Source organism: Lampris incognitus, chromosome 2 (assembly GCF_029633865.1).
Source record: "Lampris incognitus isolate fLamInc1 chromosome 2, fLamInc1.hap2, whole genome shotgun sequence".
NCBI lineage: Eukaryota > Metazoa > Chordata > Actinopteri > Lampriformes > Lampridae > Lampris > Lampris incognitus.
Window position 1 is genome coordinate 6726637 of NC_079212.1, and position 13967 is coordinate 6740603.

Consider the following 13967-nt stretch of genomic DNA (forward strand, 5'->3'; position numbering starts at 1 on the left):
GCCTGAGAGAGAAAGAGACGCAGTGGGAAGCGTGAATGGAAGGGATGGTCGAAAGGACTCCTGCATACTAAGATACTGGCCAAGTCTGTAAAGAATTGTGTCTTGTAGTGGGGCTTATGTAAATCCTCCCTAATCGCAACTGAACCAGACACATCGGACCAAACGCCGAAGCTGCAAAAACAGGAGACCACCGGAGAGTTCATTTCATTTTGGAGGGGATGTGGCCGCCGAGTTACTTTCCCCGACACCCACCCCCTTGGCTCTGTCTACCTGAATACGGTAACAGATGGATTTGAGAGCTGGGTTATCTCTTATCTGACGCTGTTGCATGACCTAAAGGTGCCCCCCCCCCTCCACCCCCTCGGCCCAGGCAAAGGTATAAAACACCGTGGTCAGAGCGGCCACCTCCACCGCCACCACGGCGCGGAGGAAAGAAAAGGACGGGCACGGTCCCAGGGAGCTTATTGTGTCACTGATCCATGTGCCCCCTTATCAGGCACCAAGCGGCAGAAAGCACCTTTGTGTGCTTCGCGGGTGGGGGTGGGGGGGGGCATGTGAGGCAGGGCATTGTTACAGGATACCAGAAGGTGGGTATCAGAGCCGCAGGTCACAAGACACGGGGAGAAAGGGTGGGGGCTCAACGGAGAGAGGTATGCACACAGCGGTGCCTGACTTTCATTTCAGCAGCCTCGTCAGATACGAACGGACCAAAGAAAGAAAAAGGTAGGCGGGGTGACGATAAGGAGAGTCAAGGCCAAAGGCTGCAGCTGGAGTGGAGTAGGAGAACGGACGGAGCAGGAACTCGTAGAGGCGCGAGGAGGAGGAGGAGGAGGAGGAACTAAAAAAAAAAATGGAACCGACGCCGCGGGGCACGGTTCATAACGCGGGCGTGTCGGCGAGCCGGCGGCGAACGTGAACGCAGCGACCCCATGTGAGGTGGGGAACGGGGGGCTTTTTCAGCCATGCAAGCCTTGCCTCGTCCCCCTTTCTCCTCTACGGGGTATTAGGTCTCTCCACCCACCGGCCTCGTTCCTCCCTCCATTCGCCGCTGCCATTTCTCTATCAATGACAAGCGCCCCAGTGGTAAGAAAAGAAAAAAAGAAAAATCCGACACCAAAAACCACTTCCTTGGCATATTTCAGCTCCACTGGCAGAAAACAGAGCGAGAGGGCCGCCAAAAAGACACATCCAGCAATAAAAGAACAGATGTCATTATGTAATATTGTTGCGAAAGCGCTGAAATGATGTCACAGTGTTTCCCCCTGCTGACACGCCGGTAATATTTTGGAGAACGTAGCCGTTTGTCTTAAAAACCACCAGCTAACAACAGCTGTCTCACAAGGGACCCTTCTGGAACGTGGCCTCGGCACAAGCGGCGGCTCCAGATGAACGGTACACAACCACGCTGTCTTACACAATCCAGAGCGGTCATCGTTTCTTCTGGCAGAGTCTTTCATGTGGACACGGCGAACAGAACTTTCGGAGATCCGCCTGTGCACACCCAAAGTACAAAAACAATACGCCCGTCTTTCGGTGCTATTTAGTCGGGCCGGAAGAGGCGAGTGAGACTGATGAGACGTATGGCAATAAGTTCGCTGGGAGTCACGGGCTCGAGACGAGGCCAGAGCGAGTTGCTTTCACTCAAGTAATGGATTTCTGTTTTAGGCACAGAGCATTTTCAGTTTACGGAGGGATTTGAGCTTCTGCAGCTCCGTCTCGGTGACACGTGGGTTAAAGGTGACGCTCCAGGAACCAACTACAAAGATTTAGAATATCATTCATTTACTTTACTTACTCGTTGCGTCTCGTGATAGGATACTAGCCACTGAAAGACAGTAGTGATATGGAGTCATTGCCCAGCCATTTTGATTCGGGAATCTCACTTCTGGACGTGGCCTCAAAAAGCAAGGGGCACCTCAGTGGGTTTAACCCTTTGTGTGTCTGCAGCGGTTGTGTGTGTGTCGATGCGTGTTCAACTATGTGTTAGTGTGTGTGTGTGTGTGTGTGTGTGCATACGGTGGGTCTACACACACACACACACTCACTCACATGACCGCACAACTCACCTCCTCCGTTCTTGTAGCAGAGGTAAGGGAAGCGCCAGACGTTGCCCAGGCCCACAGCGAAGCCCACGCAGGACATGATGAAGTCCATCTGCCTGGTCCAGGTTTCTCTCTCCACCACCGGTACCGCTGAGGCGCCAGCTCCGGCGCCCGGCCCCGCCGTCAGCCCATCCTGGTTGGGGGGTGGTCCGCCCCCTCCCCCCTCGCCACACCCGGCCCCCGCGCCGGGGACGGGGACCAGGGGACGGGCCACCCCGACGCCTTCATCCTCGGAGGAGATTCCTGCCTCCGCCTGGGGGAAACCGATTTCACCTGGGAAAGGGAGGGGTGCGGGGCAGGGCGGAGAAGAAAGAGTAAGGGCAGAGGGAAAGGAGGAACGGCCGCAGCGGCAAGATGGCGTGACTGGGCGAAAGCAGCATCGGGAACCCGTCGACCGAATGAGCGCATCTCAGCGAGCAGGATAACAGCCGTCGGGCCCCGATCGACGAGATTACAGAACGGCACTTGTGCAAAAAAGGAAAACACACACACACGTACACACACACTACAAACTGTTGTTGTCAAGACGCCTTCGCCAGACGTCGGCGCTGAAGGGGAGGCCGACGAGAGGGCGCGGGAGAGAGAATGAATGAGAGGGATTGTGAGCACGCGCAGTGTGCGCGCGCGGCTGTGTTTTGGGTTCATTTCAAGGACACAACTTTAGTTACGCATTCAGTAGCGCTCCGCTGAGGCCTCGCAGGGCCGACCACGCTTCCCCGGCACCACCTCACCACCGTCTCTTGGCTGCATCTCGGCGGCGGCGGCGGCGGCGGCGTATCGACGCGGGGTTGCCCCTCACTACGCCGGCCCTGTATGCCAGGATCTGAAACGCACTGGATCTGGCTCTTTCTTTATCGCCCCTGGAGGTGCTGTCGTCATTGATTTAGAGACTCACCCACACCACCACCCCCCCCCCGCACTCCCACTCTCTCCCCCCTCCCTCCCTCCCTCCGACAGAGTGATTTGTGTGCTGCAGTACAATACGGCGGGCGGCAGGCCAAGGTATCCGTCCAGCTCCTCTTGTCAGATGCAAAGCTTTTATCCTGCCCATCTTCCGCTTACGCCATCATGCATCTTGACACAATTCCGCCAAATGTGGAAGTTCACCCCCACCCACACACACACCCCCCCACCCCCACCCACACACATGCGCGTGTCTGTCACTTTATTAGCGCCAATCCGTGGTATCAATGTCGCCCGCTGTGCCCCAGAAGCGAAGCAAAGCGAGGCAGTTCCATCCAGATCCGAGCAGCCCCGGGGGGGGGGGGAGGGGGGGGGCGTGTGAGCTGTGGAGGGAGAAGGCGGCAGCGGGCAGGAGGGGAAGCGACATGGAAGGTGAGGGCTGGCCAGTGCCTCGCTCGCTGGCACACCCTGTTCCCCAGCGAAGCGGGAAGTGTCACCGTATTACACAATACGACCCTCTTTACGTGAAGCTATTTTTTTTTTACAGCGGTGCGGGCTGCCCGGCCGGGGGACCCAGGGAGATTACAGCACCTCCTTATCTTTCCTCTGAATGGGACTCCAGCTATGCTGTACCCCCCCCACCCCACCCCCCACCCACCCACACACAGAATGATTTTAATCTTGACAGAGGTGTGTGGTCACATTCTTGCGACACTGATCTGAAACTGGAAAACGTTGAGCTGAGGTGTGTGTGTGGGGGGGGGAGGGGGAGGGGAGGGGGGTGTCTGTAGGTATGACACCTATACAGTCCTCGTGTTGAGACGCATATTCTCAACAAACTTTTAGGGATTTTAGTCGGCGCACCTCAACCTGCATGTGAGATACCCACCACCCCCCAGCTCATAGTGGGCTGGAGCTCCCCGTTGTTAGGAGGCGCAGTTAAGGTGGAGGACGCGAGCTAAACCGCTGCAGAGTGGGTTGGGTTTCTTTCCCCCCCCCCTTTCTGCACAGTTGTGAAGAGAAAGCAGCGCTTGTGGCAGGCTGCTCGGCTCAAACAGCGTGGACAGTAATTACTACCTCACTGATTACTAACAATTACGCGCGCGCGCGCACACGCACACACACACAGTTTTGCCTTCGTCAACTGCATCACCCAGGTGACAAACCACACTTACCTTGGCTTTTCTCCTCCACCTCTGGCGTCATATTGTTGGGGATATGGGGATAATTCGAATATTATCAATTTATGATTTTGGTCCAAAAAAAAATAAAAAATTTAAAAAAAAGGAAAGCTGGACTAGCGAGCGCGTGCCTGTTCAGCCGGGGCTGATGGAGCCTATCAGCGGCTGACAGGCATGGGGCTGTGATCTAGAGTGCAGTTCTCCAGTTTTGATCTCTCTCTCTCTCTGTCTCTTTGTCTCTCTCTCTCTCTCTGTTTGTATTTTCGGTTTGTTATTTTAGGTCTTCTTCTTCTTCTTCTTCTTCCTCTTCTCTTTTTTTTGGGGGTTTTTTTTTTTTAAACGCAGGTTTCGTCGGAATCCCTCCGCGATGAGACAAGCGTGTGTCCGCACACCAAAAAAGCGCCGCCGCGGTCGGTACGTGGACGGGGGGATTCAGAAGCAGTCGACAAAGCACTTGAAGGTAAGCCTGAAGAATCTCATGGATGACAGTTAGAGGAAAGTGTTAACGCGCCGGAGGAGGTTCGCGGTCGTCGTCGTCGACTCTTATCTTCCCCTCGTTGCGTCGAGTCCCAAACAGTCGCGAGGCGAGCCGAGGTGATGCCGTGTGCCGCGCGCGCCGGGTCTGAGCCACTCACCGACTCCGGCTTTCGGAGCAGCGGCTGCCCCCCCCCCTCCTCGTTCGCCCCGCCCCCTCCCCTCCACCCCATTGGCTGGCCCGCGGTCGGTGCGCGCGGCACAGCATCAGCAGCCAAGCTTCCGATGAAGGCGCGCGGCGGCGGTTCCGTCCGTCCGTCGCCTGTGGCGTCCGGCGGTACCGACGGCAGATGTGGGCCCCGCTCGCCCCGCGCGGGGTGCACGCCGAGTGGGCGAGCTCAACCTCTGGGCTTCAGCTCACGAGCTGTCGTTCGTGCGGCGCTACATTGTATCGTATCCGCATGAACCGGTTACTATGGAGAGTCGTGGCGAATACATTAGCGTGACGTGTTTATTAAACGGTTGCTGATGCGGTTTGATGGACAAGGTGGTGTAGTGGATGTGACCCGCTAACATCTACAGGTATGCGAGGGGGTGGTGGGGGGCGTGCTTCCTATCGGCGATATAGACTGTCGCATAGGGCGCCCCCCAGAGGGGGGTGCCAAAATTGCGCACGGGTTGTTTTTTCCTCTTCTTAATTTTGAGCAAGGAAAAAAAAGGAACGTAGAGGTAAAATTATCCAAACATGTAACGCCAGCAGTCGGTCTGTAGTAGCAGCGCCCCCTGTAGCCCTGGCGGTGCAGTTCACCCGGTGTGATCGTCCCAGTCTGAGCAATTGATGGGTGTGGAGAAGTGGAGCGTGTGTGCAGCGCGTTAGAGAAAACGAAGAGGCAAAAGCCACCTGCAGCGCGGTACAACCAAAAAGAAAAGGAAAAGAAGACGACGACCCCCCCCATGGTCTGTTAGCGACTGGGTTCGAATCACGGGGGAGCACCCCCTGAAAACCTACTTCGAGAAATTGAGGGGGGACCTCTGAAACACTGTCCATTGTTGTGTCACAGGTTAGAGCGTTGTTTTTCTGTACATTAAGGTTCTTTAAACGAATAATGATAATGTAAACTACTAATAAGACACGTTAGCCCCTAGCTAACGGGTCTGACCCTTTAGCCGAGCGGTTAGTGACGTCGCCTTGTGGCGCAGTACACCTTGTATCGAATCCCACACCGGGCAAGAAAATAACCGGTTACATTGGTGGCAGCGGTGGGATCCGGAAGTGTGCAGATCCTAAGAAGTCTCTTCGGAGCGCGGGAATAACAAAGCGCCAGGGCGCGCTTCCGGGGGGAGGGTGACGACTGTTAACTACTAATAAGACTGCTTCTCAACCTTTTTGGGGTGCTGGACCCCCTGCGTATTTTTGATCTACCCTGAGGACCCCTCCACCTGATCTTGGGGGAGGGGGGTTGCAATTTGATAGAAACAGTCGAAACTGCATTTTAAATTGCGTTATAGCATTTATTCACTCTTTGGGGCAAAAATAAGAGCTTTCAGTTGTAACTTAGATATAGTTAACAAAACAGAGTTCTTATGCAGTAACTTTCAGATGTATGTAACAAAACAGAATATGTATTCAGTAACTTTCAGATATATGTAACAAAACAGAATATGTATTCAGTAACTTTCAGATATATGTAACAACAGAATGTTTATGCAGTAACTTTCAGATATATGTAACAAAACAGAATATGTATTCAGTACCTTTCAGATATATGTAACAAAACAGAATATGTATTCAGTAACTTTCAGATATATGTAACAAAACAGAATATGTATTCAGTAACTTTCAGATATATGTAACAACAGAATTTTTATGCAGTAACTTTTAACAATGCAAACGGGAGCGAGATCTCTTATTAAAATACAATAAATTACACTTGTGAAACAGATGTAATTAGAGAAAAAAGTCCTGTTACCCTTTGTAGTTTAGGTAGACAAAGGTCTCAGTCACATTTGAGTAAAATAATCCTATTTCTATAAATGTCATAGGATCTTTTTTTTAAAGATATTTTATTTTCACGGACCCCTTGCAATTACACCACGGACCGCTAGGGGTCCGCGGACCCCCGGTTGAGAAACAATAATTAGACCCGTTAGTCCCTTGCTAACAGATCTGACGCTTTAGCCGAGCGGTTAGCGATGTCGCCTTGAAGTGCCGTATACTCCGTATCGAATCCCGCACCGGGCAAGAAAATGACCGGTTATAGTATTTTCTTTTTTTGTTCTCTTGTATATTAACTATGTTGTATGTTTATTTTTTGTACTATTTTATTATCCTGGGATGCCGAACCGAATCAGGCAAAGGGACTAGCCGCTTAGCTAACTCGGGTGCATTTACACTTGTTTCGAATGCAGCTTAATGTATTGTAGCGAATCCGGGGGGGGGGGCAGCCCGGGAACCGCCACAACCGGGACGCGAACCCGCGTCTCCCGCTCCGCAAGCGACAACGTTTAGCAGACGACTAATGCGTCCGACTCGTTAGTCAAGTACCAACGTGTCTACTTATCCATGCACGTTACACTGCACTGACCCTTCCCAAATAAACGTTTAAAGAAATTACATCGCAATTTCCAAACACTTGTCTCCACTATAATAAACGCAATGCCGTGTCAATTCCTGCTGTGGCCATCCACCCACGGCGGCGCACTCGAGTCACTATATTTACGTCACCTCCCGAGCGCCCTCTCTTCGTTAAGTTGGCTAGCTAACAAGTTGCCCCGTGGTCGCTCCTGGTTTAAGGTAAGAACCAGGGGACTGGTTTGAGCTGTGCGTCTGGGGGACTGGCCCTAGTCCTGTTCACGTTTCTGTTATGACTGTTGCGTGATTCTGTTCCCTAACTGCGATGCAACTGGTCAATTTTGTCTTGATAACCTATGCCTTGCTAACCGTCTTGCTAGCTGCTAACCTATGTCTTGCTAAGCGTCTTGCTAGCTGCTAACCTATGTCTTGCTAACCGTCTTGCTAGCTGCTAACCTATGTCTTGCTAACCGTCTTGCTAGCTGCTAACCTATGTCTTGCTAACCGTTAGCAAGACATAGGGGTGGGCAATCTTATCCAGAAGGGGCCAGTGCGGGTTAAGGGTTTTGTTCCAACCAAGCAGTTCCACACCTGATCCCACCGATCAACCAGTAGAGTCTCTGCTGAGGAACTTGATTAGGAGACACAGGTGTGTAACTGCTTGGTTGGAACAAAACCCTTCACCCACACTGGCCCTTTCTGGATAAGACTGCCCACCCCTAGCAGCTAACCTATGTTTTGTGTAAGTTTTACTATGCAGTAGGCATTTGCATGTTGTGTTTAGAGTGTGGCTTTTGTCTTGCTAACCTATGTCTTGCTAACCGTCTTGCTAGCTGCTAACCTAGACATGGGTTAGCAGCTAACCTACGTCTTGTTAGCTGCTAACTTATGTCTTGCTAACCGTTAGCAAGACATAAGTTAGCAAGACATAGGGGTGGGCAATCTTATCCAGAAAGGGCCAGTGCGGGTGAAGGGTTTTGTTCCAACCAAGCAGTTCCATACCTGATCCCACCGATCAACCAGTAGAGTCTCTGCTGAGGAACTTGATTAGGAGACACAGGTGTGTAACTGCTTGGTTGGAACAAAAACCTTAACCCACACTGGCCCTTTCTGGATAAGACTGCCCACCCCTAGCAGCTAACCTATGTTTTGTGTAAGTTTTACTATGCAGTAGGCATTTGCATGTTGTGTTTAGAGTGTGGCTTTTGTCTTGCTAACCTATGTCTTGCTAACCGTCTTGCTAGCTGCTAACCTAGATATGGGTTAGCAGCTAACCTACGTCTTGCTAGCTGCTAACTTATGTCTTGCTAACCGTTAGCAAGACATAAGTTAGCAAGACATAGGGGTGGGCAATCTTATCCAGAAAGGGCCAGTGCGGGTGAAGGGTTTTGTTCCAACCAAGCAGTTCCACACCTGATCCCACCGATCAACCAGTAGAGTCTCTGCTGAGGAACTTGATTAGGAGACACAGGTGTGGTTGGAACAAAAACCTTCACCCACACTGGCTCTTTCTGGATAAGACTGCCCACCCCTAGCAGCTAACCTATGTTTTGTGTAAGACCAGCGGCTGAGGCTGTGGGCATGTTCAGATGTTGTCATGTGATGTAACCTACTGGGAGGTCTGGTCTGTTTCGAAGCATAGCACAAACCATTGACGGATTAACTGTGTGGATTTCTCCCCCCCCCCCTCTCAGTTGATATAAAAACATTGCAACGGTGAACAGTTTTTCTGTCTCTTAGTGTTACCTGCATGACTAGATTTTCTCCGTATGAAGTGAAACATTATTGACAGTATTGACTGTATGTAGTAACAGTAGGATGTTTTCATAGAAACTGCAATGGACTGTGCACGTCCAGTAGCGCACCATAGAACGCCCCCCCCCCCCAAAGCCACTGTGTAATTTAAACCCTGGTTAGCAACATTGTTTATTTGTGTTGATTTCTGATTAGCTCTTGTTTGTTATAAATCAACATGCAGTACTTTTACTATAGAACTGCTAAGTTTTGATTATAAAATTTGGTTCAAACATTTTCTTTTTTTGGAGGGGGGCGCCAGGGGAAGCTTGCCAAGAGCACTGAATGTGCTAGATCCGGCCCTGAGGGTATAACTGGAGCCAACCAGCTTAAAATGAACCGTGTAGGCCATTTATCCATCCATTATCCAAACTGCTTATTCCAATCGGGGTTGCGGGATGCTGGAGCCTATCCCAGCAGTCATTGGGTGGCAGGCGGGGAGACATCTTGGACAGGCTGCCAGACCATCACAGGGCCGACATACACACACACACCCATTCATACCTAGGGACAATTTAGTACGGCTGATACACCTGACCTACATGTCTTTGGACTGTGGGAGGAAACCGGAGCACCCAGAGGAAACCCACGCAGACACGGGGAGAACATGCAAACTCCACACACAGGATGACCCGGGACGACCCCCAAGGTTGGACTACCCCGGGGCTCGAACCCAGGACCTTCTTGCATCGAGGCGACCGCACTAACCACTGGGCCCCCGTGCCGCCCATATGATATGATATCAGAATGAAATTTGATTGTGGATGTGGTTTGATGGATAGGCCTGTCTAACCAGTTTAAAATGGGCTCTGAAACATTTGAGGGGGTATTATTTCAAAAATAGTTTTGGTTTGATGTTGAGCTTTACATTTCCAACAGTTCAATGCGATGAAGCTCAGCTGGATTCTTAAATGTGGTATTTTCTTATGTAAGCAGATATCGTGACGTATATCGATACTGTGTAAAGTTCCCCTATGATTATCACGATAACAAAACAGTATTTTTCATATTGTCCAGTGCTTATGATAGCGGTTGGGGTCGGAGGCGACTGGTAAGATTGCAGACATGTCCAGAAAATCCACATTTGCAAATGTTTATGTGCAAACAAGTGCAACCGCGTTCATGTCTTTTCCGAGACGCAACGAGGAACTCTGTTTATGCAGTGTTGCCCCTTTCATGCAAGAAGTGCAGCTCAAAGCGTGATGGAGTGAATTAAAAAGAATAACAAGTAGGAAAAAAAAACAGAAAATAAATGTTCACAAGTGCTTCACAATTATCACCAGAGAATGCAAATTAAAAACAATTAAAGAGCATATAAGATGATGAAAGTAAAATTTTACAAAAAGAAATGGATGTGAAAAAATAATAAAACCAGTAATGATCAAGTAAAAAGTCATGTGTATGAGAGGATAACAAGCACAATTATGTTTCGGAGTCCGTTTTATCAGCCAAATATGGTCACGTACAAAACCAAATAAAACAGATGTGCACAGCAGGAAAAGAGAAGTATATGGTTAGAAAGTGCTAAAGTTAGATATCAGAAACTAAATATAATAATTATGAAAAGAAGAGTGTGTGTGTGTATGTGTGCAGGCTGAAGTATGCTCAATAACAGAGTTAAACATGTTTACATACTGTCCATACAGTAACGGGGCTGTAGTTTATAATTTAGTAGACTATGATAAAATCCCTGACTGAGGCATGTGGCTACTGCACGCTGATATTGCACAGATCCTGTAAATTCAATTGCACAGATCCAGTATGGTTTCTATACGTGTACGTCTGTCCTGATTTTCAGATAGATTTTGAGTTCTAGTTTGTTAGCCTGCAACTGGGGAAACACAGGCCTGAAGCAATTTGTCTAAAATGTTGCAAAAAAAATATCCAGACTACATCGCATTTGAAGTGTGGGATATTTTGACACCCTTGGCACGGTGTTATCTTAATGACCGAGTTTCACTTTGCCCAACACGCCCCCGGCTGTGTTGGACTTGTTTTAGCAGGCCTTAAGCCAACCAACGCCTTAATGGGGATTTTATCTGTAGTACAGCGTTTTCAATAGCAGCTGCTCTTGACCCAGTTGCAGGAAATGCAGAGAAATGGTATCTGATGGTTTACTTCTCTTCTCATTCGGTCGCACCAACAATACACAGGTGTAGCTTTGAGTATTAGAAAACCGCTATACGAGTTTAATTTATTATTATTAGCTGAGAACGCTCGTAGTAAAACTCAAGACGTCCGGGCTGCGTCGATACGTTTTCTGAATTTGTGTCAGAGGAGAGACGTGTTTCGCTATCGTCAAGCGAGGATGTGTTGATAAACTGGGCTCCAGGGCTGGCCTGAGCCTTTTTGGGTTGACCAGAATTTGATTCGCCCCCCCCCCCCCCCCCGGTGTTCCAGGACCACTTTGTTAGCCCCGTGACTGCACGTGGCCATGGGGCCCTAAGTGGTCACTTAGTTGACTTACACCCCGGGGGCGACCCCGTGGGGTTTGAGTTCTAATCAAGATGTCTTCATAATTGTGTGATAAAATTGCGTCTAAGTTGTCTCGCTTTGATGGCTGGGAGAGCTGGTGCTGGATCGGCAAGGGGAGCTTGGTCTGCTGCGTCCTGTGGGCCCAGGGACCACGGCCCTGCCCGGAGCTGCACCCAAAGAGAGAGCGCCGAGGGCGGTCTGACAGGACACGGAAGTGGGGCAGGCTAAGCTAACTGCTAGCCCATGCAGACCGGCAGTTCCGACGGTCGTCCTGGCTGGCGTTCGTGGCTGGCGTTCGTTCTGTTCGACAGTGAATTTTGTTTAGATACGTTGGCTATATGTGTTTTTGTAGTGTTTTGTAGTTTGGATATGTGTGTTTGTCTTTGTGTTGCACTGCTGTGGGCTGGGGGAAACGATATGAAATGACAAATAAATGCTCCCGATTCCTGATAATACAAACTGTTTGAGTAGGCCTATTACATCTCAGGTCCGTTCTCGGTGACCCCTTTTTGTCAGGGTACGGGTAAAACCGCCTATACACCGTGTCTTGCCAGCCTCTTAAGGTGACGAAGCTTTCCACTCGCTGTCATTCACACATGTGCTGCCCAGGTCACGTTCAGCCCCTCGTAGGCTGGATGCCGGGTTGTGTAGGGTCAGAAACCTCATGCACACGTTATATTAATGTGGCTAATGGCAATAAGGGCCATGTTAGCATGCTGGCTATGGATAAGTCAAGCTAACATATGTAGACCTACCATATCTTTCCAACAGTGACTTACAGGTTTCATTTGCCTCACATAGCTACTGATGTGTGAATGGCTGCCATTCAGTCAGACTAATGAGGACCTGCAGCGACGAAGAGCCGGGAGCCAAGCACAGTTGTGCAGGGCTGTTAACCTCCCTTTAGCTTTACTGAGTGTTGTGAGTAATTCACCAAGTGGATTTTCCATTTTAACGTACAACTGCATCAATAGGCTAGTTAAAAAAAAAAAAAGAAGCCCCCCCCCCCAACCTGGTTTGTTTTCTTCCTAATCCACCCCCCCCCCGAGGCTAAATTTGCCTCAAAAAGCAATAAATTCAGAAAATAAGCTTTGCAAATGTTTGTGTGGAAATAAGGGTAACCACTTGTGTTTTTCTTGCCCAGACATAAATATCTCCCGACTTGCTTTTTCGTCAACCTTCAACTGGGGAAATGTGAAGCAGTTTGTCTGTGAACATAATTCTGCAAATGTTTCAAAGTTCAAAAGGTTTTAAGTGTTTCGAGGCTACACAGTACAGTGTTTCATGTTTTGACTTTATCCAAATCGCAGGACACACGGTGTCATTGGCCTGTTTCACAAGTAGGCCTGACTGGTGTGACGTAACAAGTTTAAATGTAAAAACCATTCGGCTCAGAAATGTGGATTGTGTAATGTCAGCTAGTCAGGACAAACAAGTTGTACTTTGCACGATCACACACCCAATTGTGTTGGAGTCAGATATTTGGTTTCGTAGCCTAAAGCAGGGTCTTGTATGAATATTATGGGAGGAAGTCAGGAGTTGCAGAGAAGTTTGTAGGAGTGGTGCAGGATATGTATGAGGGAAGTGTGACAGTGGTGAGGTGTGTGGTTGGAATGACAGATGGGTTCAAGGTGGAGGTGGGATTACATCAAGGATCGGCTCTGAGCCCTTTCTTGTTTGCAGTGGTGATGGACAGGTTAACGGACAAGATCAGGCAGGAGTCTCCATGGACTATGATGTTTGCGGATGACGTTGTGATCTGTAGTGAGAGTAGGGAGCAGGTGGAGGAGAGCCTGGAGAGGTGGAGGTATGCACTGGAGAGAACAGGAATGAAAGTCAGTAGGTGCAAGATGGAATACCTATGTGTGAATGAGAGGGAGGACAGTGGAATGGTGAGGATGCAAGGAGTGGAGGCGACGAAGGCGTATGAGTTTAAATACTTGGGGTCAACTGTCCAAAGTAACGGGGAGTGCGGAAGAGAGGTGAAGAAGAGAGTGCAGGCAGGGTGGAGTGGGTGGAGACTAGTGTCAGTAGTGATTTGCAACAGAAGGGTACCAGCAAGAGTTAAAGGGAAGGTTTACAAGATGGTTGTGAGACCAGCTATGTTATATGGTTTGGAGACAGTGGCAATGACGAAAAGACAGGAGGTGGAGCTGGAGGTGGCAGAGTTGAAGATGCTAAGATTTTCATTGGGAGTGACGAAGGAGGACAGGATTAGGAACGAGTATATTAGAGGGACCGCTCAGGTTGGACGGTTTGGAGACAAAGATTGGGATGGCTTGTACATGTGTGGAGGAGAGATGCTGGGTATATTGGGAGGAGGGTGCTGAATATGTAGCTGCCAGGAAGGGGAAAAGAGGAAGGCCAAAGAGGAGGTTTATGGATGTGTTGACGGAGGACATGCAGGTGGCTGGTGTGACAGAGGGCAATGCAGAGGACAGGAAGGAATGGAAACGGCTGATTTGC

General features: G+C 49.7%; 1 protein-coding gene across 1 annotated transcript in view; it reads right to left on the minus strand.

Annotated features, from left to right (window-relative positions):
- The window catches only part of si:ch211-117c9.5 (sodium- and chloride-dependent creatine transporter 1), a 41168-nt gene extending 36378 nt beyond the window's left edge, over positions 1 to 4790 (minus strand). Inside the window, exons 1-2 of the mRNA XM_056274756.1 lie at positions 4181 to 4790; positions 2067 to 2375 (exon numbers count right to left, since the gene is read on the minus strand). Of these exons, the coding sequence (XP_056130731.1) occupies positions 2067 to 2375; positions 4181 to 4211 (340 nt within the window). The 5' untranslated portion in view covers positions 4212 to 4790. The remainder of the gene's footprint in view (positions 1 to 2066; positions 2376 to 4180) is intronic.
- Positions 4791 to 13967: the final 9177 nt, after the last annotated feature.